The sequence below is a fragment of the Schistocerca americana genome, chromosome 1 (assembly GCF_021461395.2).
Source record: "Schistocerca americana isolate TAMUIC-IGC-003095 chromosome 1, iqSchAmer2.1, whole genome shotgun sequence".
Lineage (NCBI taxonomy): Eukaryota > Metazoa > Arthropoda > Insecta > Orthoptera > Acrididae > Schistocerca > Schistocerca americana.
Genome location: NC_060119.1, coordinates 635,806,786 through 635,832,902, shown reverse-complemented (window position 1 = coordinate 635,832,902; position 26,117 = coordinate 635,806,786). Strand labels below are relative to the sequence as shown.

Genomic DNA, 26,117 nt, shown 5'->3' with positions numbered 1-26,117 from the left:
AGAATCCCAGACGGCTTTGTAATACTCAGTAACCGATGTTACAAGTGTTTTGTAAGTCACTTCATTCGCTATGTCAAAGATCCCTGAACATCACCTCTCTCAGGTACGGGGAAGCTACTGATGACCAAAGTGCCAGTGACTACTTTCCAGAGTGTATGTGTCTACCATATATCGCAGACCCAGAGAGGACGTCGCTGAGATATGTGATTAGCAGGACAAACAGTGTGCTGTGCATGCAGCTGGCTGTATTTCGACGTCCCGACAGGTTTTTCAGGCCTCGATGGAACATAGTGAAAAAAATCCCGCAGTGTCTCTCGTGGCATGATTTTACAATCGATAAACATAGAAACCAACACAAAAAAAGTCTTCACAAGTGCCCCTAGATACAGTCCACCGTCCTAATGTATCACTACAAGTACCGGGTGATCAAAAAGTCAGTATAAATTTGAAAACAGAATAAATCACGGTATAATGTAGATAGAGAGGTACAAATTGACACAAATGCTTGGCATGACACGGGGTTTTATTAGGACCAAAAATATACAAAAGTTCAAAAAATGTCCGACAGATGCCGCTTCATCTGATCAGAATAGCAATAATTAGCATAACAAAGTAAGACAGAGTAAAGATGATGTTCTTTACAGGAAATGCTCAATATGTCCACCATCATTCCTCAACAATAGCTGTAGTCGAGGAATAATGTTGTGAACAGCACTGTAAAGCATGTCCGGAGTTATGGTGAGGCATTGGCGTCGGATGCTGTCTTTCAGCATCCCTAGAGATGTCGGTCGATCACGACACACTTGCGACTTCAGGTAACCCCAAAGCCAATAATCGCACGGACTGAGGTCTGGGGACCTGGGAGGCCAAGCATGACGAAAGTGGCGGCTGAGCACACGGTCATCACCAAACGAGGCGCCCAAGAGATCTTTCACGCGTCCTCACAGCTCCCTCTAATACCATGGAAGTCATTCCCTCATGTCTTAGCAGATGTCCTATCATCCTGTCCCTTCTACTTATCAGTGTTTTCCACATATTCCTTTCCTCATTCCTTACCTTATCAGTCCACCTAATTTTCAACATTCGTCTATAGCACCACATCTCAAATGCTTCGATTCTCTTCTGTTCCGGTTTTCCCACAGTCCATGTTTCACTACCATATAATGCTGTACTCCAGACGTACATCCTCAGAAATTTCTTCCTCAAATTAAGGCCGGTATTTGATATTAGTAGACTTCTCTTGGCCAGAAATGCCTTTTTTGCCATAGCGAGTCTGCTTTTTATGTCCTCCTTGCTCCGTCCGTCATTGGTTATTTTACTGCCTAGGTAGCAGAATTCCTTAACTTCATTGACTTCGTAACCATCAATCCTGATGTTAAGTTTCTCGCTGTTCTCATTTCTACTACTTCTCATTACCTTCGTCTTTCTCCAATTTACCCTCAAACCATACTGTGCACTCATTAGACTGTTCATTCCGTTCAGCAGATCATTTAATTCTTCTTCACTTTCACTCAGGATAGCAATGTCATCAGCGAATCGTATCATTGATATCCTTTCACCTTGTATTTTAATCCCACTCCTGAACCTTTCTTTATTTCCACCATTGCTTCCTCGATGCACAGATTGAAGAGTAGGGGCGAAAGGCTACAGCCTTGTCTTACACCCTTCTTAATACGAGCACTTCGTTCTTGATCGTCCACTCTTATTATTCCCTCTTGGTTGTTGTAGATATTGTATATGACCCGTCTCTCCCTAAAGCTTACCCCTACTTTTTTCAGAATCTCGAACAGCCTGCACCATTTTATATTGTCGAACGCTTTTTCCAGATCGACAAATTCTATGAAAGTGTCTTGGTTTTTCTTTAGCCTTGCTTCCATTATTAGTCGTAACGTCAGAATTGCCTCTCTCGTCCCTTTATTTTTCCTAAAGCCAAACTGATCGTCACCTAGCACATTCTCAATTTTCTTTTCCATTCTTCTGTATATTATTCTTGTAAGCAGCTTCGATGCATGAGCTGTTAAGCTGATTGTGAGATAATTCTCGCACTTGTCAGCTCTTGCCGTCTTCGGAATTGTGTGGATGATGCTTTTCCGAAAGTCACATGGTATATCGCCAGACTCATATATTCTACACACCAACGTGAATAGTCGTTTTGTTGCCACTTCCCCCAACGATTTTAGAAATTCTGATGGAATGTTATCTATCCCTTTTGCCTTATTTGACCGTAAGTCCTCCAAAGCTCTTTTAAATTCCGATTCTAATACTGGATCCCCTATCTCTACTAAATCGACTCCTGTTTCTTCTTCTATCACATCAGACAAATCTTCACCCTCATAGAGGCTTTCAATGTATTCTTTCCACCTATCTGCTCTCTCCTCTGCATTTAACAGTGGAATTTCCGTTGCACTCTTAATGTTAGCACTGTTGCTTTTAATGTCACCAAAGGTTGTTTAGACTTTCCTGTATGCTGAGTTTGTCCTTCCGACAATCATATCTTTTTCGATGTCTTCACATTTTTCCTGCAGCCATTTCGTCTTAGCTTCCCTGCCCTTCCTATTTATTTCATTTCTCAGCGACTTGTATTTCTGTATTCCTGATTTTCCCGGAACGTGTTTGTACTTCCTCCTTTCATCAATCAACTGAAGTATTTCTTCTGTTACCCATGGTTTCTTCGCAGCTACCTTCTTTGTACCTATGTTTTCCTTCCCAACTTCTGTGATGGCCCTTTTTAGAGATGTCCATTCCTCTTAAACTGTACTGCCTACTGCGCTATTCCTTATTCCTGTATCTAAAGCGTTAGAGAACTTCAAACGCATCTCGTCATTCCTTAGTACTTCCGTATCCCACTTCTTTGCGTATTGATTCTTCCTGACTAATGTCTTAAACTTCAGCCTACTCTTCATCACTACTATATTGTCGCGTCTAGCAATACTTTTTTTTTGGTTCTAATAAAACCCCATGTCATTCCAGGCATGTGTGTCAATTTTTACCTCTCTATCTACATTATTCCGTGGTTTATTAAGTTTTCAAATTTACACTGACTTTTTGATCACCCGGTATGTAAGGCCATTACTAGGTTTTACATCAAACCCAGCGTGACTCAAGTAGGAGCTGGGAAATGTGATTGTATCAATTGATATGCCAATATAATATTGAGCTGTCATTGGGTGAGTAGCACAGTTGATTAGTAGCTCTCTGTTTGGCCTCCAGAAATAGATGAAGGAAAGAGGTATGGGGCTGAGGAGGTAGGAGGGGAGTGGAAGTAAAGGCCAAAAGAGGGGGTTCGGTGCAGGAGGGTTTGCTTACAATGAGGGTCTGGATTAGGAGAGGGTTTTTGGCATGATGACGTCAAGCATTTGTTTCCTGGCCCTGCTTATAGAGAAACCTAAAGTTAAATGTCGAATCTCATCCAAAATCGGAACTGCTTTCCTATTTTTAAAATTCTGCAGTGAGTTTTTACCAGAAAATTAACACGACAAACGAGCAAAGCACATTAGATTCGAGGTACACGTACAGAATTTCCATATGTGCTGCATGCCGCCTTTCCTGTGTATAAGACGATGGTATTCTAAAAACTTTGGCACTTGATGGAACTCATTGGATTAGGGCTCCAAAATTGTACCTCCAGTCATAAAATCCTTCCATAATGTCCTCTGACTAAACTGATAAATCAAATGTGTGTATAAACGCAAATGTCTTCTGTTATTCTTTCTTCAAATGGTTCATTGTGTTCCTTACAATTAACAGTTCTTCAACTGGCAGTCTTCTTCTGTTTCATTGTTGGTAACATGTTAAGAGTAATTCACAACTTATGGAATGGTGGCCTATATTTAGTGAATTGTTACATCCTTTGACTAGACTAACAAATACAAAACACTACATAGGACGAACTTCTAGTTACAGGCCACTGTCGTCAATTTATTTGTCTTTCCAACTGATAGCTATTAAGTAGCAACTACTTCGATTTAATGGTACAGCACGACTCCCACGTATGCGTAATTTACAGGGGATAACCTTACGTCTGATGAGCACTAGTGTTCCAGTGAGTAGCGTACAGTTTCGAAACGTTTTTCAATGTTTGAACTAAAGCATTATCGTTTTGCCACACAGATCAGTGGGGCGACAGAATAAGGATATCTGTAACTGGGTGCGTACTCACCGCGATGTTGTTGTTGGAAACGTTGAGGTTGAGGAGGGAGGCGGAAAGCGTTGTGAGGGCAGATAGTCTGTTGTAGGCGACGTTGAGGATCTCCAGCCCTCCAGGTAACGACTGCGGCAGCTCTTCCAGCTCGTTGGCAGACAGGTCCAACTCTTTCAGTTCGGGCACAGACTGCAGTGCCGCTGCGTACACAACAAAAAAATATGCTCACGGCCGCATTTATATTTTAAAAATATCTGTAACACAGAGGTACGCGTAGATTGGACCCACTGACCACAGCAGATAAAAACAAAATTAAACTCATTGAAATACTCTGGTACACCTGGCTCATATCCTGTAGGGCCCCCGCGAACACGCAGAGATGTCGCAACAAGACGTGGATTCGTCTAACGTCTGAAATAGTGCTGGAGGAAATTTACACCCTGAATCCTGCAGAGTTGTTCATAAAGACGTAAGATTACGCAGGGGTGGACAGCACGTTGGAGGGCATCCCAGATATACGCCAGTATAGCGCTATCTGGGATGCACATCTACGAAAAGTCGCTTAATAAGATGTCACGTACTCGCATAAGACATTTATAACAATTTGCATGTCAATATTAATCTTACGACGTCACACAGCATAAAATCTATCGTAAGTCTCTGAAAATAAAGGTACAGTTAAAGTAATAGGACTGACGGTGTTACACATATGACTAAATACTTAAGTACGATGTAGTTGTACAGTGTGATCTATTGTCAAATAATAAACTGTGTTACTGTGTCAAAAATAAAATGTACCAGGCACTGTTAATCGCTCTTCATTACATACAGTCTGGTTCCAACATTTTGTGTGCATGCACTCTACAAATTTTCCAGTATGCCACTGATGAATGTTTATAAGTTGAAACGAAGACAGTACATGCGGTCTGCGTACATCGATATTTACAGTGCAATCCCTACAATTACGCAAGTTGTGTAGCATATTTAATTGAGAGTACTTATGGCAGTCATACTCGAAAACATAACCACCTATACGTTGTATTGAAATACATATTACTTAGGCCGTGTATTTGTTTTCTATTTGTTCATTAAGTTTGTTCTCTATTCTTTTCGAGATCTATAATCTTTATTTTGGGGATTTATTATTTAATAATTGATTATACATATTATGTGTAACACAACAATATTACCGTTGATGGTAGTGATGCGCAAATGAGTAGCAAGTTGTTACGTCTTTTCACAGTGCTGATATAATTTACGCCTTACGTTTTTTATGCACATTGTTTTTGTTTTAGAGCGATCTTTGGGAACAAACCGCACTTAAGTTATAATGTAAAGGAAGTACAAAAAAGTACGTTTATACAGGGTGTAACTAAATTCCTTTTACGGACTTCAAGGAAAGCAAGATAAAAATGTCTAGTAAACATGGGCTCTAAACTGCATACCTTCATCTTCTATACTGTATCACACATTTCTTCTACTGCAAGCTCTTCAATTTCCATATTTTGGGAGGAGGTAGTATAGACAAAACAGGAAAATATGTTCAGTAGAAAGGGCTTAATAGCTATGAGCACTTATTCAATAGCAGAATGAGTTTCCCAGTAGAGAAGAAGAAGTCCTCTTAGCACTTAAGGTATGCATTTTAGAGCTCATGTTTACGAGTCTTATTTTCCTTGTTTTGGTGTAAAGCACATGTTCTCAAATTCTGCAAAGGGAAATCTGTAAAGAGAATTTAGATGTACACTATATGTAGAAGACGGCGCTGGCTCAAAGCAATTACATTAACATTTAGGTTATCACTCCTCAAAGAGAACATTAGGCACAATGAACCTTCAATATGTAGGCTGCAGTCATATCTTCCAAATGTTCCGGCTAGAGAAGTTGACTCCTTTGATGTGAACATTGTAAGAAAATGCCATGTGAAGTTTACCCCGCCGTTACCTTATTACAAAGAGTTTTCTGAAAGTTTACTGTAGGGTTTCCGAAATGTATTCGCACTTCGTAAATCTCGATTGACGTCAGCTGCTGGCGACATACGAAAATTATCGCGAGCAATCACCATAACGACTTGGGCTGTCCGAGTGCGCTCCAGGACCGATCCAAACTTCCATTTGTCACAGAATCTAGAACAGTGTGTCTTCCTTCAGACAGGCATCAAAAATCAAATGGCTCTGAGCACTAGGCGACTTAACTTCTGAGGTCATCAGTCGCCTAGAACTTAGAATTAATTAAACCTAACTAACCGAAGGACATCACAGACATCCATGCCCGAGGCAGGATTCGGACCTGCGACCGTAGTGGTCGCTCGGTTCCGGACTGTAGCGCCTAGAACCGCACGGCCACTCCGGCCGGCAGACATGCATCGACATTGTAATCTGGAGATACAGACGCTGATAAACGTAGACATTGTAACTATCCACAATGTATCCAAGCCTCGACGGACTAAAATGACGGTAAAAACATTTGTCACTCCTTGTACAGGAGTCACGAACTGTGCGAGTATACGGGTCGTGGATTCCCTGTGAGATGTGGATGTTTGGAGCTGTCCTGGAGGTGAACTCGGATAGACAAAATGGTTAAGGCGTCCTCTCGCGATGAGCAGCATATCCGGGTTCGAGTCCCGGCCAGGCACAAATTTTCATGTGTAGCAAACAGCTGAGGTCAATCCCTGATTCAGGAATGCAAATCCATTTCGTGATATTTACCACGGTCAGAACTGCGTCAGTTCCTTGAAACACGCACATATGTCTGAAGGACATTGAAATACGAAGACGCAGACACTGTGTAAGCACAGACACTGTAAGCAGGTATGATTTACTGTGCGGACGACGAGACGTGAGCCTTACCTGCACCGAGTTTAGTGATGCCGTCCCCGGGCAGCCGGAGCACTTGCAGCGTTGGCATGGCGACCAGCGGCTCGCGCACCTCGCCCAGAGGCATCCCGGCGGCCGTCAGCTCCTTCATGCGCAGCTCCGGGGACAGCACCCGCGTAATGAACTGGAGCGGGACGAGGGACAGCCGATCGGATTTGGTTATCGACAGCTGCGTCAACTCGGCGCCGAGGTTTTCGACAAAGCGTCTCTTCAGGAAGCTCCAGAAATGGTCACCGTTGAAATCTAGTTTAAACGTCCCTCGTTTAATTTCCTTCAGAAACAAGACCTTGTCCACGCACTCCGACCGCAGGTCCTTCCTGTTGTGCACAGCATCGGAGACATCTGTAAAACACTTAATGGTGCTATTCGAGCAAAACCCTAAAATGTATGAGCTAGGTTAGTGATTATACTAGTGGGCTATGATAAATCGGATAACACTACATCCACTTCTGTTTACTGAATTGTTTTCATTAAACCAAACACAGTGTTCTATGCTGTTAACAAGAGCAATGATTAACGTCTGACATTTAGTTTAAACAGGTGTCTCATATTATTGAACTCATGTCCAAAATGTCCATTAAGAGCACAGTTCAGATGATTCTAAAAGCAATGGTGTACAGAACCACACATTTTGATAGTTCGTACGTTTACGAAGGATGGGCATCTAGTGCATACTACATATTTCTATGCTTTTCTAGCGACAGCTATCTGAATTACCGTGTGGTTGTAATTAAACTTTCCCTATTTAACACGTTATAACACGGAAACTAATTACCGTACGAATACCAGACTTGGTAGCATTAATGTAAAGGACATGGGGAAGAGAAATATTGCAGAATCAATTCAATTGAACTAATTTTATTGTGCTGTTACGGCACACCATACCATTACTTACCAGTACCATTACTACTACAAAAGGGGCTCAATATGGCGCCCATCAGTGCCCAGAAGAGTCTGACAGCCCAGGACTGCATTCTGCACAGCAGAACGAAGCATGACCGTAATTATGCTGGCTACCTCTCCTGATAAGCTTCGCTTCAGATCAGCACATGTGTGAATGTTCTCCTAATAAACCCTCTCATTTAGGAAGCCCCCACAACCAGAAATCACAGGGAGAGGGAGTGAGATCAGGTGATGGTGCCGGCCAAGCATTTGGAAACGATCGGCTGATAATTCGAACGTTTCCAAATGTGTTTCGGAGAAGCAGCAAGTGAACTTCACGAGCGATGTGTGGTGGCGTCCCATCTTGCACGAAAACTGTTGAGTTCAATGCGTCTGTCTCCTGTAGGATGGCATGACGTGCTGGCGTAGCATATCGCAGTAACGCTGGTCCTTGGGCGCCAACCTGTTCAAAAAAGAATGGGCCGTGAAGCCACACCATACGGTGACACATTCGCCATACAGAGGAACTTCATTCACAGTGACTGGAGGTTAAGATCCCCACACTCGGCAGTTCTGTGTGTTCTCCTCACCTGTCAGAGAAAAATGAGTTTCGTCAGTCCATAGGACGGTCCAAGGCCATCCCTCGTCAATTTCAGTTCTTACGAGAAAGTGGAGAGCGAAATCAACACGTCGTTGCTCGTACTGTGGTGCAAGCTGCTGTACGATATGGGTCTTGTACTGATACCATCTCAGAGGGCACTCGTACTGCCTGACGATCGGAAATTGCGCGCAGCGTTGTCTGCTATAGCAACAGCGATTTCATCACTCACCTGTGGTGCAACTGGTCGTCGGCTTCTTGCCGGAGCGACGCCCAGGTTTCCAGTTGATTCGAACTTCTTCATAATGCTCCACACAACAGGTGGAGAAAGAGGACCCTTCCGTATTCTATATTTTCGAAGTGCAGCTGCAGAATTACTGTTGTTTTGATAATAGAGCTTCACCATTAATGCCCTACTCCTTTTGACCAAGCTCATGTTGACACATTCGCCGGCCGAAGTGGCCGTGCGGTTAAAGGCGCTTCAGTCTGGAACTGCAAGACCGCTACGGTCGCAGGTTCGAATCCTGCCTCGGGCATGGATGTTTGTGATGTCCTTAGGTTAGTTAGGTTTAACTAGTTCTAAGTTCTAGGGTACCTCAGCAGTTGAGTCCCATAGTGCTCAGAGCCATTTGAACCATTTTGACACATCCACAAGTGCACTACGAGTGGTCAGGTGTCTGAGACTATTAATCACGATGACTGATCATGGGACCTGGTGTCCACAGTTGGATATGGACTGTGGCGCTGTGACGCATGGAAATCATGCACCCCACGCTCTGGACTTTAATGCTACCAAGGATGGTACTCTGCTGGTAATTAGTTTCTGTGTTATAACGTGAAAAATTGGAAGCGTTTAATTATAACTACCTGGTAGTCTAAAATAGAAACGGTGCACCATTACTTGTTGCGTTTTAATGTCAGCTTCCCTTCACGAAACATGTTCAGAAATATTGCCGTCAAAGCCAGCGTATTTTGCAGCTAGTATTGGTGAATGCTCCCTTCCTAATCGATCAAATTAGCACTCAAAACGTCAGCAACCAATTTCCTCGTAGCCTATGCCTTCCTTCTGTAGAGTACGTTCGTTAAACATACCAACAAACAATAATCTGATAGAAGAAGATCAACTGTTAACGCACTTGCTGTACAACAAACCGCCTTGAGTGATTCAACACCCACGACAAATTTCAATAAATTTGTATCACTAGTCAAGATGATATGTAGGGCGTCCACTATGTTGCCAAGGAATTGCCCTTCATTATGCATACGATAAGTCCTTGGAAGATTTCCGGAGGTATGTGGAATCATCACGCACGTCACGCAAGTCCCGTAACTTACGGCCCTGTGAGAGTACTAGATGTGTCGCATTTCATATCGGGCGACTGGAGACCAAGATATCAGCGTGTCTTCAGTATCATGTTCCTGAAATTATTGTAGCAGGATTCTGGAGCTGTGACAAGAATAGCTACGCTGCTATAAGGTACTACTGCCATCGGTGAAGACATCAAGCATCGAGGAATGCGGCTGGTCTGCAATAATGCTGATGAAATCCACAGCCGTCACAGTAACTTTAGGTACTACCACAGGTCCCATTGGAACCTGGGTGAATGTCCTGCATCGCATTCTATTGTATGTTCTATGATGAAGCGATTTCAACCACTTTCCAACAGGTGCTCTCGAAACTTCGCCGTTTCTGATATGTTCACCCCGGGCGCCGGGCCATAAGAATCTGCCCATTATCAGAATCGTTTATATCAGTGAATTTCCCCATACACGGCGCGTTTCGTCATTGTGATCATTCTTCATTCGTATATGAACCGCTTATATATTTTTCTTACCGCATCATCTGCCCGCGGTGGTACAACCGGGCATAGTAAAAACGTTATGGATCGTAAGCGCATATACGTAGTAGCACTCTGGAGCATGTGATGAGATCAAGAAGGTATAAACTAAGATGATAAAAGTCATGAGACAGCCATATGCACATATATAAATGGCGGGAGCTGTCATTTGTACTTCATGTTTTCATGCGATAATGTTTCCGACTTGATATAGCCGCACGACGGGAATTAACAGACTTTAAACATGGAGTGATACTTCGAATTAGGGGCATGAAACATTTCATTTCAGATATCGTCCGAGAATTCAATATTCCGTGATTCATAGTGTGAAGAGTGTGCTGAGAATACCAACTTCCAGCCATTACCTCTCAACACGGACAATGCAGTGGACGACGGCCTTCACTTAACGACCGAGAGCAGCGGCGTTTGCGCTGAGTTGTCAGTGCAAACAGACACAGAACCCTGCGTGAAATAATCGCAGATGTCACTGTTTGACGTACGACGAACATATCCGTTAGGACAGGGGGCGCAAATCTCGTTTAATAGGATAGGGCAGCAGGCGACAGACGCGATTGCCGTTTCTAACAGCACAACATCGCCTGGTGCGCCTCTCCTAGGCTCGCGGCAATATCGGTTGGAACCTAGACGACTGTAAAAGCGTCGCCAGGTCAGATAAGTTCCGATTTCAGTTGATAAGAGCTGGTAGCAGCGTTCAAGTGTGGCGCAGATCTGACGCGGCCGTGGATCCCAGTTGTCAACAAGGCACTGTGGACACCGCTGGTGGCTCCATAATGGTGTGTGAGGGCTGTGTTTATATGGAACAGACTGAGTCCTCTGAATGTTCGGCTACTTGGAGACCATTTGCAGCCATCCATGAACGTCATCTTGCCAGAAACCGATGCTCCATGTCACTGGGCCATAGTTGTTCGTTGTTGATTTGAAGAACATTCGGGACAGTTCAGGTGAATGGTTTGGCAGCTCAGATCGTCCAACATGAATCCCATCGAAATTAAGGGACATAATCGAGAGGTTAGTTCTTGCACAAAATCCTGCACCGTAAACACTTCCGCAATTAGCACGGCTGCACACGTAGCATGGCTCAGTGTATATGCAGAGGACTTCCAACGACTTGTGGAATCCATGGCACTATACCGGGAAAACGCTTGTCCGACACGTTATTGAGAGGTGTCCCATGACTTGAGCCACCTCAGTGGATAAGTGTCTGTTCCGTCGCTAGTAACCTCTTCGTCAGCTGGCTGCTTAAACAGAATATTTCGTTCCTTTTTAACCGAACTTCTCTGTCAGGCTCTGAGGCCCACTCTATACCGACCGACTCTTATTTCACAAGAGACTGAGTGCTCCGCTACGCGCTACGGTCGCAGGTTCGAATCCTGCCTTGGGCATGGATGTGTGTGATGTCTTTAGGTTAGTTAGGTTTAAGTAGTTCTAAGTTCTAGTGGACTGATGACCTCAGAAGTTAAGTCCCATAGTGCTCAGAGCCATTCGAACTCCGCGACGTGCTTATTTCACTTGTATTAGTCATCTCCTCCATCCTCTCTCTCTGTCAGTCTCCTCTGTCCCTGCCTCTGTTCGTCACCTTCTCCCCATTCCCTCTGTCCGGCTCCTCCATCTCCATTCTCTGTCTATCTCCAGTAACTCCTCTCTCAGTCCATCTCCTCCTCTTTCCTTTCTCTGCCTCTCTCTTCTTCCCCACCCCCTCTCTTTCTCTATCTCGTCTGCTTCCTGTAATCTCCCACTCCCCTCTCACTGTCTATCGGTTCCACTCTCTCCGTCTCCACCTCATTTGTTTCTCTGTCCATCTCCTCCATCCCTTTCTCAGTCCACATCATCACTCCCATCGTAATAGCATGTCGCTGGCTTTTAGTCCTACAGTATTTTTTCCCAGACGGTTAGCAATATGTGTGTTTGGCTGAAATCGATGCCGGGTTTGAGGAGCTTTTGCCCATGGCTATTCCCGTGTACGCACATGTCACATATAATGTATTTAACATAGCAAATATAATGTATTTATCATACCCAAACACGTATTTCACCTGTATCTCCAGCTAATTTCGCCCTGCAGTTTCGTTTTCAAGCAGCTCAAAGTTTATGACGTCATATTTCCTGAACTACGATTCGTACAGCGATATAGTTTGGTACATATATTCAGTGGCATATGTGGATACTGTCTGTGAAACGATTTGCGAATAACAGTGAGTAATTAACAAATAATAAATTTCACCATAATGCACGATGCGGCACTCCCTCGCTCATCTCAGTGCTTATGACGTCGTATCTCCTGAACTATGTGTTGTACACTGATATAATTTTGTACGTACGTTCTAGGATTTATGTGGATACTGGCTGCAAGGCGTGTTGCGAATACAATTAGTAGCAAACAGTAATAAATTTGAACGCCAATCATGGTGCGATAGTTTCTCAGGCATCTCAGTGTTTATGAGGACATGTCTCCGGGACTATTTGTTGTACAATGATGTACGAGAGTTGGAACGTTAATAGTGGCAACTATTTATTTACAGCTCGTACAAAATAAATGCGGGTTTCAAAGTTTTACTGACCTTCAGAGTAGTCATCAGCATTGTGTATAACCCGTCGCCAGCGATGTGGAAGTCGTAGGATACTCTTAGCAGTGCCAGTTGTGTTGACAGTTCGAGCGGTGCGGTCTATTGCCCGACGAATTTGTAGCTGTTCTGAAGCGAATGCCGTGAAGTGTTTCCTTCAGTTTATAAATCGAGTTACATTCACGAGGGCTTAAGTAAGAGGAGTGCAGTAGGTGGTATAGCATTTAGCAGCCCCCTCAGCCAAACAGATCAGTAACAGCTTGCACTGAACGTGCTTGAGCATTGTCCTGTGAAATGATGGTCAGGTCCTGCAGAAAGTGTCATCGCTTCTGTCTGTAAGCTGGTCGCAGGTTGTGTTCCACAAATGAACAGCAACTCCCGTTATACTATTTTCTGCTGCTGTTGATATTACCCTATACTCATCTGACCAGAAATACTTGTCTTCTTTCCATTTCACTTCACTGAAGTAATCATAGCTCTTAAGATAGACCTTATACATTTTAGGTCCCAGTGTGTGCTGTGATTATCGTATGGCAGCGAAACTTTTTTTGCTTCGAATGATGTTTATTGTCACATCCCTAAATACTGACCGTTCCTCCTGGGACCCCGCCCCCCCCCCCCTAATGTCGTGAAGTACTAGTCACTGTAATCTTACCGGAACCATAGATCTGTGACAATTTCTAGATCAGTTCTGGTTCAACTGTTTAACAGTGATCAGGTGTGCAGTTGTAAGTGTGCAGAATGCCTTCGTTCCTAGCACTAAGGCTGAGTGTTGATGTAACGCGAACAAGTGCACAGTCTGGCACAGTTTATGATAGCGTAATTTATGTTACAATGTGACAGTAGTAAACTCTGCAGGAATGCGGTTTTTCTAAGTTTTTATGAGATACTTTGTTCCTTGTTAGTTACGTTATTCTAAGTGATTGAGTGTCTTACTCTTATTTCCAGTGAGAGATTCATGGTTTTATTATCTGACGCCAATGGTTTTATGAATGTTAACATGGTTTTGTAAATGCTGTTTTTTACGTGTGAGCTTCCTTTAACATGTGTATCAGTTAACAGGGTTGTGACAGTTTAATCTTGTAATTCTATATGTTCTTTCAGTTGGTACAAAGGAACGTGATGACACCTGGGGACTCAAATTGGTTGTTAAGTAAAGAAAGTTTATCATTAGCGCTTGTCGGTAATCATGACGTTCTTCGATTGTATGGGTGCTTCCTAAAAGGAAAGCTCAAGCATGTGATGTAAATGAGGCGTGATTATTGTAATAAAATGCAACGTCATTCTGCCTTAGCTGTCATTATCCCGAGTTTGGAACCACTGGAGGCCTATGCCTTTTATTAATTCCAGCTGCTGTTGTCGCTCATGCTGTTGCAGAGTGTTGGGGCTATCAGTTGCGCGACAGGGCACAGCTCTGAAAGTCTAGGTTGGTCTCAGTTGTGCTTTGCATTACAAAGCAGATTTAGGTCGGCTCGATTCCGCAGGATACGGTATCTGCACGCCGGCACTCAGCTTATATCCTCAGAATAAGTAAGTAAAGTTCTAAATGCAGCCCCTTACTTACACTTCTGGACTCCCGCTCTCACAACCAAAATTGAATTTCAACTTCTTACAATCGATGTGTTTATTGCTGTTGGAAAAGGATGCATAAGACGAATGTTGTGGTGTGTTTATTAGGAGGTCTCAATAAATATCAAAGCCTGAGTGCAGAAATGCTACCATCATCGTGAATTGTACATTTAGAGTGTAAGTTTTATCTATGCATCTAAAAGTTCATGATCACAACACGAAAATGTTTCCATCAGCATAGGCGTGACTTCCAGATTTGCCGTTATTGTGTGTCGGTGTCCGTTCCTGTATATGCTATGGCCGCGGACCTAACCGAATCACACCCGCCCTTCCGTCACTCAGCCCGGCCGCACATGCGCGGTGGTCGGCCTTATTAGCTTCACGTCGCGGCCGCCGGAGGTTCATGGCGCTATCTCCGGCTTGCCTGCAGCTCCCTCTATGGCCACAAGATATAACGGCAGCACAGACCTGACGCCACGGCCCTCGCTCTTACTCGCTATCTGTGTTAATATCGAAGTGTTATTGTGTAGATCTTATATGACAACTTTGGGCTTAGAACTTAATTACAATTTGGATTGCACTGTGGATTTGTGAATTGTATTGTGAACTTAATTACGTAGCCACTTGCTATGAGAGCAATAGATGGTGCCTGCTTCAGTATGGAGAATAAAGGTAAGTAATCTTCCTGATCGCTGGCGCCTTACTTTGAGACTAATCTTTTCTCGGCCATCAGATCTTGCGTCACACCCCGGTCACGTCCTGCTGCCAATTCCAACTTATGTTTGCCACTCCAGGCAGACAAAAAAGTATAAATGGATATTCAAAACAATTTACGGTATACTGCTTAAAAACCCACGGCTGAGACATAAACACATGTCTTACAGGCTCACGGGCAAAATCATTGCTTTTGTGGACAGCAGATACACAGTGACAGCGATAACTTACCTTGGCAAACCTTGACACTCCGGGGAGAGGCTGACAGTAGCTACAGGAACATCCTTGGTGAAGTCGATGTGAGCAAAGCTGTCGTTTGTGAAGAAATTTAGGAAGGTGATGAAGCCAGGAGGCAGATCAGCTTCGGTATGGCTCTCTGTTATGTCGTTGTCCCTGCAGGTAAGTTAAGAGATCTCTGAGATAGAGCAGCTCTCTCTCTCTCTCTCTTTCTTCCACACGCTCTCTCTCTCTCTCTCTCTCTCTCTCTCTCTGACACACACACACACACACACACACACACACACACACACACACACACACACACACGTGCCCTCACACACGATAAAATCAAAAGCCGTACCAACAGGTAAATACATGTAATTTATTTGCGATAAACGTGATAAATACGCGAATCGTGATAATGAGGCAATTTTTTTTACAAAGCGCGATCGGTTGCGAACTTAAAACCACAGTGAAATCCGATGAAACTCCAAGCAGATTTTCGCATATTGTCTCTAGTATACCAGTCTATGGTGTCATATCGCTCTTTTCAGTTCTGAGCGCAATGTAAGCACGTGAAGATGCCTAGACAACTGAATCGCCCGCCAGGTGTGAAGTGCGTACTGTCATTCTGTAACGGCACGGAATAGTAATGGGTATAAATTAGAAAATGTTATTAAAACCCATTCACGTTGGCAGAGGCAAACTCAAGTCACGCCAGAGACAAAGGCATAAGCAGGAAGCGAGCTAGCATATGGATTATCAGACCAATTGTGTGATTGGATTGAAGAGTTCATAGATAACAGAACGCAGCATGTCATTCCCAATGGAGAGAAGTCTTCCGAAGTAAGAGTGATTTCAGGTGTGCCGCAGGGGAGTGTCGTAGGACCGTTGCTATTCACAAAATACATAAATGACCTTGTGGATGACATCGGAAGTTCACTGAGGCTTTTTGCAAATGATGCTGTGACATATCGTTGGTTGTAACAATGGAAAATTGTACTGAAATGCAGGAGGATCTGCAGCGAATTGACGCATGGTGTAGGTAATGGCAATTGAATCTCAATGTAGACAAGTGTAATGTGCTGCGGATACATAGAAAGAAAGATCCCTTATCATTTAGATACAATATAGCAGGTCAGCAACTGGAAGCAGGTAATTCCATAAATTATCTGGGAGTACGCATTAGGAGTAATTTAAAATGGAATGATCTTATAAAGTTGATCGTCGGTAAAGCAGATGCCAGACTGAGATTCATTGGAAGAATCCTAAGGAAATACAATCCGAAAACAAAGGAAGTAGGTTACAGTACGCTTGTTCGCCCACTGCTTGAATACTGCTCAGCAGTGTGGGATACGTACCAGATAGGGTTGATAGAAGAGATAGAGAACATCCAACGGAGAGCAGCGCGCTTCGTTACAGGATCATTTAGTAATCGCGAAAGCGTTACGGAGATGATAGATAAACTCCAGTGGAAGACTCTGCAGGAGAGACGCTCAGTAGCTCGCTACGGGCTTCTGTTGAAATTTCGAGAACATACCTTCACCGAGAAGTCAAGCAGTATATTGTTCCCTCCTATGTATATCTCGCTAAGAGACCATGAGGATAAAATCAGAGAGATTAGAGCCCACACAGAGGCATACCGACTATCCTTCTTTCCACGAACAATACGAGACTGGAATAGAAGGAAGAACTGATAGAGGTACTCAAGGTACCCTCCGCTACACACCGTCAGGTGGCTTGCGGAGTATGGATGTAGATGTAGATGTAGTGTGTCGTAAGTGGTTCAGGGCACTGACACGTTACGATACTATCTGCCGATGGAGGATACACATTCAGCAGAAAACCAAAGAAAACAATACAAGGATATTCGTTAGCTTGTACGATACGTTGCAAGAAATTGTCTGTTTCACAATGGCACACAGCGAGGAACTGATACAACAGTTAACAGCATGCAGTCATTACGAAAAGAGCCTCGCGTCACAGCCTCACTCCAATTCCCTTTAAATACTTCAGCTCTCCAGCTGTCGTCACGAGTTAATCATTGGAATAACACTCAATCCCATTGTTAAGATATTGCAGTGAATCTATCTCCTACATACTCCAGCACAGAATATGAACTCGCTAAAGATGTATTCAGCGTGATGCCCTTTACCAGATGAACTTAATGCAGCTCGGTGCCTTCCATCTACTGATGGAGGAAGTGGTGTCTTCCGACAACACAACATCGCATTGGGCTGCGAGCACAGAAATTCAACGAGGAAGCCAGCAACAGGGCCTCCCGGGTGCACGTTCCTGTTCAACCCCAGGCGCTTCTAGGTGGTGAAACCTACCAGGGGGTAGGGAGATCAACCGACCACACGGCTCCCGGCACCAGGTATGTCGCGGATGGGCCGTCAAGAATTATACTAGAATTCTGAGTGGGAATGAGGGCTCTCCAGTATCCATCCCGAAGGGGCTCAGTGCTCCGTGCTCCTGCTCACCGACTACTTGCAGCGCCGCCGGGGTCTCTGGCATGTAATGTACACTACTGGCCATTAAAATTGCTACACCACGAAGATGACGTGCTACAGATGTGAAATTTAACCGACAAGAAGAAGATGCGGTGATATGCAAATGATTAGTTTTTCAGAGCATTCACACAAGGTTGGCGCCGGTGGCGACACCTACAACGTGCTGACACGGCGAACGTTTCCAACCGATTTCTCATACACAAATAGCAGTTGACCGGCGTTTCCTGGTGAAACGTTGTTGTGATGCCTCGTGTAAGGAGAAGAAATGCGTACCATCACGTTTCCGACTTTGATAAAGGTCGGATTGTAGTCTATCAAGATTGCGGTTTATCGTATGGCAACATTGCTGCTCGCGTTGGTCGAGATCCAATGACTGTTAGCAGAATATGGAATTGGGGGGCTCAGGAGGGTAATGTGGAACGCTGTGCTGGATCCCAACGGCCTCGTATCACTGGCAGTCGAGATGACAGGCATCTTATCCACATGGCTGTAACGGATCGTGCAGCCACGGCTCGATCCCTGAGTCAACAGATGGGGACGTTTGCAAGACAACAACCATCTGCACGGACAGTTCAACGACGTTTGCAGCAGCATGGACTATCAGCTCGGAGACCATGGCTGCGGTTACCTTTGATGCTGCATCACAGACAGGAGCGCCTGCGATGGTGTACTCAAGACCAACCTGGGTACACGAATGGCAAAACTTCATTTTTTCGGATGAATCCAGGTTCTGTTTACAGCATCATGATGGTCGCATCTGTGTCTGACGACATCGCGGTGAACGCACATTGGAAGCTTGTATTCGTCATCGCCATACTGGCGTATCGCCAAGCGTGATGGTATGGGGTGCCATTGGTTACACGTCTCGGTCACCTCTTGTTCGCACTGACGGCACTTTGAACAGTGGACGTTACATTTCAGATGTGTTAAGACCTGTGGCTCTACCATTCATTCGATCCCTGCGAAACCCTACATTTCAGCAGGATAATGCACGACAGCATGTTGCAGGTCCTGTAGGGGCCTTTCTGGATACAGGAAATGTTCAACTGCTGCCCTGGCCAGTACATTCTCCAGATCTCTCACCAATTGAAAATGTCTGGTCAATGGTGGCCGAGCAACTGCCTCATCATAGTACGCCAGTAACTACTTTTGATGAACTATGGTATCGTGTTGAAGCTGCATGGACAGCTGTACCTGTACACGCCATCCACGCTCCGTTTGACTCAATGCCCAGGCGTATCAAGGCCGTTATTACGGCCAGAGGTGGTTGTTCTGGAGACTTATTTCTTAGGATCTATCCACCCAAATTGCGTGAAAATGTAATTACATGTCAGTTTTAGTGTAATATATTTGTCCAATGAATACCCGTTTATCATCTGCATTTCTTCTTGGTGTAGCAGTTTTAATGGCCAGTAGTGTAACTGTCATGCATGACAGCGAATTGCGGCAGTGGTGCAGAAACTTTGTATTAAGTAAAGTCGTTCATGGTGCAGGCGGTGATTTGATCAGCCTATTCGATAGAAATCGTTTACGAAGGAAAATTCGGAAGAAGCGAAGAGGAATGTCGTCTTACGTATTGCCCTGCTACACGACAATGCTTAGCCGCACACTGCAGTAGGTTTCAATGGAACCTTAATGCCTAACCTTTCTTCTTCTTCTTCTTCTTCTTCACGCGCAGCTGCAGCAAACACATTGCTGCATCGTACTCGATGAAAAGTGTTGGATCACCCCCCATACAGCCCGACCTTGGCCCTCTTGGGTTTTCATCTCTTCACTCACATGAACTGCTGGATATGAGGACAGCATTTTGGCACAAACAACGAGCTGTAGACCTGCGAAGAGAAGCACAGGTGGCTGCCTCCTCGACATTTGTGTAGAGAAGTACCTGGGTTTTGCCAAATGCTGCAAATAAACCATTTTTGATTTTCTCTGTGTTTCCATTTCGCATCGACTGGACTTTTTCTTTTTTTTTAAAAAAAAAATGGAATCAAACCAAACCAAATCAATGGAATCAAAGTTCTAGCTGAATCAGAAATAGCAAGCAGCACCTGGCTGCTTGTTTGTCCCAGGTTTTTCCGGCGGCACATTGTCTATGGGAACGGTTCACCATACCACCTGTGGGACAGGTCAACGACTTCTAAAGGACGGTTCCTCCAGGACGGCCTCATTGCCGCTACCGTCTCGTTCCTCGTTCCATTTCGACCGTTCTTCGTTCCTTATGCGGTTTCGTTCGGTCAGTTTCGTTCTTTTTTCGGAGGGTCACTTGTTGTTCGTTCCAGACCCAGCGTTCTTTGTTCAGCTGTAGTTCCATTTCTTGATTGCGTTTGCCCATTCTTGTACACGCTCAAACCGTTCTCGAAATATCGACTTCTATTTCTTTGCGTACCCTGCTCAGCGTCTACGACCGATAATCTACAATTGAAATATAATTGTGAAACCAAATTAACATAAGAAGTCCTGATTCTCTAGAAATAGTTTTCGGATATGTTAGTGCGTGTTTCTGAAAACAAAGTGCCCACACTTCTATTTTAGAACTTACGCATAATATTTTTTTTTTTTTTCGAAAACATACTTTTAAAATGAAATGACATGAATTTTTCGTAACAATTCCCTGTACCATTTACACTTTTCAGCTTCTGATGCACGGCTTGTAACATTCAGAAGGGATCAAGGCGTAGTCGGACAACATGGAATCGATTCTATCTTGTGTCATCCGCTGAAGACACCGATTTCCTTAAACGAATTGCGAAAAGTTGAGTGTGACGTTTATTTGGTATTTATGGTATTTATCTAAATGACTCTGAGCACAATGGGACTTAACTTCTGAGGCCATCAGTCCCCTAGAACGTAGATCTACTTAAACCTAACTAACCTTAGGACATCACACAAATCCATGCCAGAGGCAGCATTCGAACCTGCGACCGTAACGGTCGCGCGATTCCAGACTGTAGTGCCTAGAACCGCTCGGCCACCTCAGCCTGCTACAGCTCTGCTCTCTTCGGTTTCCTGCATATTTGCAGGATTTGAATTCATCGATTTCCTAATGCAATACGATGCATTTATCAAAAAACTCAATAAATAGGTCTTGAATAATGAAATATTTCTAAGGCCTCTTTAGTACAAAATCGCCAGCGTATTCCGTAGTAGTTCAGTGTGTGCCGAACAAATTTGGTAATGGTTAATTTACTTACATAACAAAGTAGGCTGCCGCGGGCGATGTCATGATGATTAAAATTTTTCTGGGTGTTGTAGAGCGTCATAGTATAAAATACTTTGATGATAAACTTAAAACCAAAGATTCGACAGTACTGCAACAGCCTTCTTCAGGGAAAGACTGGATTTGGTGGAGAAAAGGTAGTTCTATGTCACTGGGACATCTTAATGGACGCTTTTGTGCAAACGATCCTAGCTCCTGAATGTTACGCCTCTGTTGCTGGTACGGTATTTATCGTTATCTGGCCACAAGGAAAGGTGGAATTGGAAAGCTTCCTTCAACATTTAAACAGCCTGCATAAGAATATACAGTTCACCCACGGAACCTAAACCAACGGTGTATTACCATTTTTGGACGTGGAGGTATATAGTACTGCGAATGGTACAGTGGGTCACAAAGTGTACCGGAAGATAACCCACACAAATCGGGACCTGCACGAGGAGACTTCAGAAGTATTCAGGGCTACACACGCTGACTGCCCGTGTCTTCCAGATAAGTGACTCAAACAACATCAAAGAAGAATGGAGGGACATACAACACCCGTTTCGCGCCAGCGGTTATGGCAATATTTTAAGAAAGGCGACCGAGGCCAACCGAAATAAAATAAGAGAAGAACGCTGCAAATTAAGTGGGCTGGTAAGCCAAGGAAAGAGAAGGTCTTAACAGAGAATCGTCGGAAAGGAATACATGGAAAACTAAGTTGAAGCGAGAATATGTGTAAACACTTCAGGCAGTAAGTTTCATGGTACTAGAGGGGCTCGTAAAGGAGAGGAACTGTAGGGGAAGAGTGAAAAGTTTTCAATAGATAATCGAAGATTTTTGGGTGTAAGGTCAACTCTGTGATGAAGTAGGGTATGTGTTCTTCTTTTTCGTTTTCTATATGCTTAGTGCTATTTCTTTATGTATATTCTGCCTTTCTGATTGTATCTTATTGTAGTATAATTTTGGGGTCATAATCGTTTTCCTGGGCTATGTATTCTAAGGTTTTTATTTCCTTCTGAACTGCGTCATCTTCTAGTGGCAAATTTATTAATATGTTAAGCATTGTGTGGAAGAATGCGAGCTTGTGAGCTTCTGGATGATTGAGTGGGCATTGATAATATAGTCTGTAGCGATAGGCTTTCTGTAAATTTGGTAGCAATATTTGTATAGGGACAAACCGGTAGGAACTTCAGAATTAGATACAAAGAGCACAGCAAAGAAAGGGAAATAGTCCATCCACATTTTTTCAGCATCTACAAACAGAAAAACACGACGTAAAACCTATAAAAGAAGCACTAGAGTTACTCCACATTACGCAGAAGGGAGCATTCGTGAACGTCCTTGAGGAAATGGAGATATAATCACATGTATACAGCAACCCTACTAATTTTCTGAACGAACAAACCGAACTAAAGCACAAAAAGTGCATAGAAAACTTTATTCACATTACACATCACGAAAACGTGTAAAGCAATGAATCAGAGATGCTAAGTAACACATATCCATAGTAACAGCAATAACAACATAAAGAGAATAAAACAAAGACATAACAGCAGCATAATTCAAAGACAATAACAAAATTATGACGAAAAAAATAAAAGTATAAAATAAAAATCTCAAATAAAGCCAAAACAAATTCCAGACAAAAACATGACTAGAACCAAACCTATAAAAATAATAAGAGACAACCGAATTTTCCCTCCACCACTTATAAATAATGGTAACTGTGTAAACATGCAACATCGTTGATCCACTGTCATCCAAGCTGTCAAGATAAATAGCATACATAAAAACCAACTAAAATCTCATACGCGTGTCCAGTGTACATCTGAGGAGAATAATTCTAAAAACGATAGAACATGGCAGCAACGATATTGCATGCAAGGTAAAAACACATAAAGATAACTTTTAAGATCATAGTTACAGACCATCATATGAAGACCATCGCTTGCTTATCTATTTACAGACCACCTGATGGTGGCAACTTGCCGAAATGGGCTCATCGTGAATAATTTATGAAATAAAAATCATTTAAAGAGCAGTGTAGCTGGCTGATATTCATAATAACCATTTTATTAAAAGACATATTGTGCACTGCGGGCCCCAACAAAAAATATCTTACATATGTTTGAAATGTGCTGTGTTGAGCTGAAACGGTCAAAAATGAGCATGGTACCTTGGATTAACTGTGATAAGAAAGTCTTGCTGTGGATACGTTGTGCATTAAACTGCTAATTAATGGTGATGGTATAGCTGTCATTTACTGACTGTCCGTTGTAAACAGTGTGGGAGGCAACGGAATTGGGGTATTCTAATTAGTTACAGCAGAACGTTGAACTTGATTGAAACTTATGTAACAAGCTTAACTAATCCAGTAGCAGCCATGATTAGTCAAAATCAGGTAATAATGAGAAGCCTTTTGTCACTGGCGAATCTTTTCTTTTGCTGTGGCAACCAAGGCGCTGTCCCTCGAACGCAGTAACTATATTTAGTTTAATTGCTCGTGAGTGCGCCAGTATTAACACACATACATGTTATCTTACAGCCCATAAATATTTGTTGTCGTTACCTTATTTGTAAGTGAATAGATGCAATTGAAGCACAGTAGGCATGCTGGTCACTTGATAACGCACCAAGAATGCGGAAATTCATCGTATTGAGCATAATCTTCCGGAAGGACAAAGCATTGTCGTTGTCCTGTTTCTGTTTGACAACCAATTTACAGCTGACCTGGAAAAATACAAGAAGTGTAGTTCAGTATAAAAGCTGGATATTTTTGATTGTGCACACAGTATTTTCCGTGAGAGTCTTCGAAATCCTTGTATTTTGATGCTACATTAAAACGCAACCACAGTCAAAGAGAAATCGTTTAGCACCTTCGCTCGTCCGGGTGTTCGCCGACCCTTCCTGTTACATAATTACATGGAAAGCTGAGCCACTTCACAGCTACGACAACTTCATTTGTAACATCACTGGAGCTAGCAACTGCACGTTTTATTTGACATAAAAGTCTAAAAGTACTCAGAAAACTTTTATGTCAATTGAATCTGGCGTAGGAAGACTACGCAGTTATACATACCTTTCATTGTCTCTCACAAACATCACTGCCGGTTTGCAGTTGTAGCGCTCCACTTACCTGACGGAGTCTATTAATTAAACCTGGAAAATGGTTTTGGGCTATATGTCTCATGTGTCGAGAATACAACGTGTATAAGACGAGAGATAAAAAAAAAAGATAGCGCGTTTTATTCCAGTCAGGCAAGAATGCCAAATCCACCAGGCTCAACGTACCATGAAATGCTGCAGTAAGTATACTCTTTGTAGCTCGTGATGTGAGCATCTATTGCCGACAGGGTCAACAGCAATATGGGATTGACACATGTCGTTTAGGTCTACTTTGCATCTTAAAACATGTTAATTCCTGCACCTGGAGCAAAGACCGCACATGTGAGTCCGCGGTTATATTTGAGTTTTCTCTTCTGTACAACACCATCGTTTCAGGAGCCGAAATACGATGTAATGCCACAGACAACGAAGCAACAGAAGCAGAAGCTTAGCATCTTCATGTTGAACGGTGAACGAATGGGTCCCCTTTCTCTCCTACTTCAAAAATTTGTAATGAATTCCGACAGAGTGTTACCATCCAGTCGACTCCATTCCCTTTAATGAACAAGTATACCGCAAAGCAATACAAAAAGTTCAAATGGCTCTGAGCACTATGGGACTTAACATCTATGGTCATCAGTCCCCTAGAACTTAGGACGACTTAAACCTAACTAACCTAAGGACATCACACAACACCCAGTCATCACGAGGCAGAGAAAATCCCTGACCCCGCCGGGAATCGAACCCGGGAACCCGGGCGTGGGAAGCGAGAACGCTACCGCACGACCACGAGCTGCGGACAAAGCAATACAATATAATTAATAAAATACTCTGTTAAATAGAAAATAGTTTTCACAATTTAACATGCTCACGAAAAAATTTTCATATTTAATTCCACCCCTCGATCTAAACAATACAGAAGTGAGTTTGCTATTTTAATGGAATAGAGTTGAACTGGGGTGGAAGCGATTTATGTGTGAGACGGAAAACGTATGTGTTGCTTTATACCCATCATGGAAAGCAGAACTGACTACCTTCGGCAACTGCGATTTAAACAGCTCCATGCACGTACACCTGACCCTAATGTCCCGAGCGAGGAAAGTAACCCACACAACAAGTACATTATCGGATCCCTACATCTACAGCACTCATGAGACAGTCCATCGTTGCACTCCAAATTTATTTCAGGCTTCACTAATAACACAGGTGCTTACCACAATCCAGTATTTGAAGAACTTGATGTAACTAGTAAAGACTGCCAGTCGTGCTTCTGAGAATAAGTGTTCACCATCTGTAGCATCGTCGACAAGACCGATTACGGTCATAAGGTACAGAGCTGCGTGGAAACTTTGAATCAGAGGCCCGGAAGCTTCTTCGACCTCATATGCTGCACATTCCTCGAGCCATAGGGCAGTGTGGGGGGGGGGGGGGGGGGGGGGTTAGGGGTACCGGGTCTCGTTTAGTACATCAAGAGTCCACCACACACAGGAAGCGTCTACATGGGTAGCGGGTGCTGTGTGGAATAGAGTGAGCGGTTTTTTTAGGTTGAAGGGTCTCAGGAAAGAGCAAAGGGAGTTTCAGTCTCAAAGGGTGAAAGTCAAAAACAAGACAAGGGATGACTTAGGAACCTTTGGTATCATGGCAGCAAACTGTTGCAGCTGTGCTGGGACAGAACCAAACTCCAGGAGCGAATGGAAAGCACTTCAGCACAGATTATTGTAGGTACTGAAAGCTTGTTAAAATCGGAGGTAAGTTCAGGCGAAACATTTGTACAATGGACTTAATAGTTTTCAGAAAAGATAGATTAAACACAGTTGATCGTGACATGATTGTTGCTGTTAGAAGTAGTCTACCCTGTAACGAAATTGAAGTAGATACTTCTTGGTA

The 26,117-nt window shown here is 43.4% G+C and overlaps 1 protein-coding gene across 2 annotated transcripts in view; it reads right to left on the bottom strand.

Moving 5' to 3' along the window:
* Positions 1 to 26,117, bottom strand: part of LOC124625673 (toll-like receptor 1) — a 134,320-nt gene that overhangs the window by 83,637 nt on the left and 24,566 nt on the right. For both annotated transcript variants that reach the window (XM_047149188.1, XM_047149189.1), the window contains exons 2-5: positions 23,695 to 23,855; positions 15,429 to 15,590; positions 6,988 to 7,331; positions 4,160 to 4,341 (exon numbers count right to left, since the gene is read on the bottom strand). In XM_047149188.1, coding sequence (XP_047005144.1) covers positions 4,160 to 4,341; positions 6,988 to 7,331; positions 15,429 to 15,590; positions 23,695 to 23,855 — 849 coding nt within the window. The remainder of the gene's footprint in view (positions 1 to 4,159; positions 4,342 to 6,987; positions 7,332 to 15,428; positions 15,591 to 23,694; positions 23,856 to 26,117) is intronic.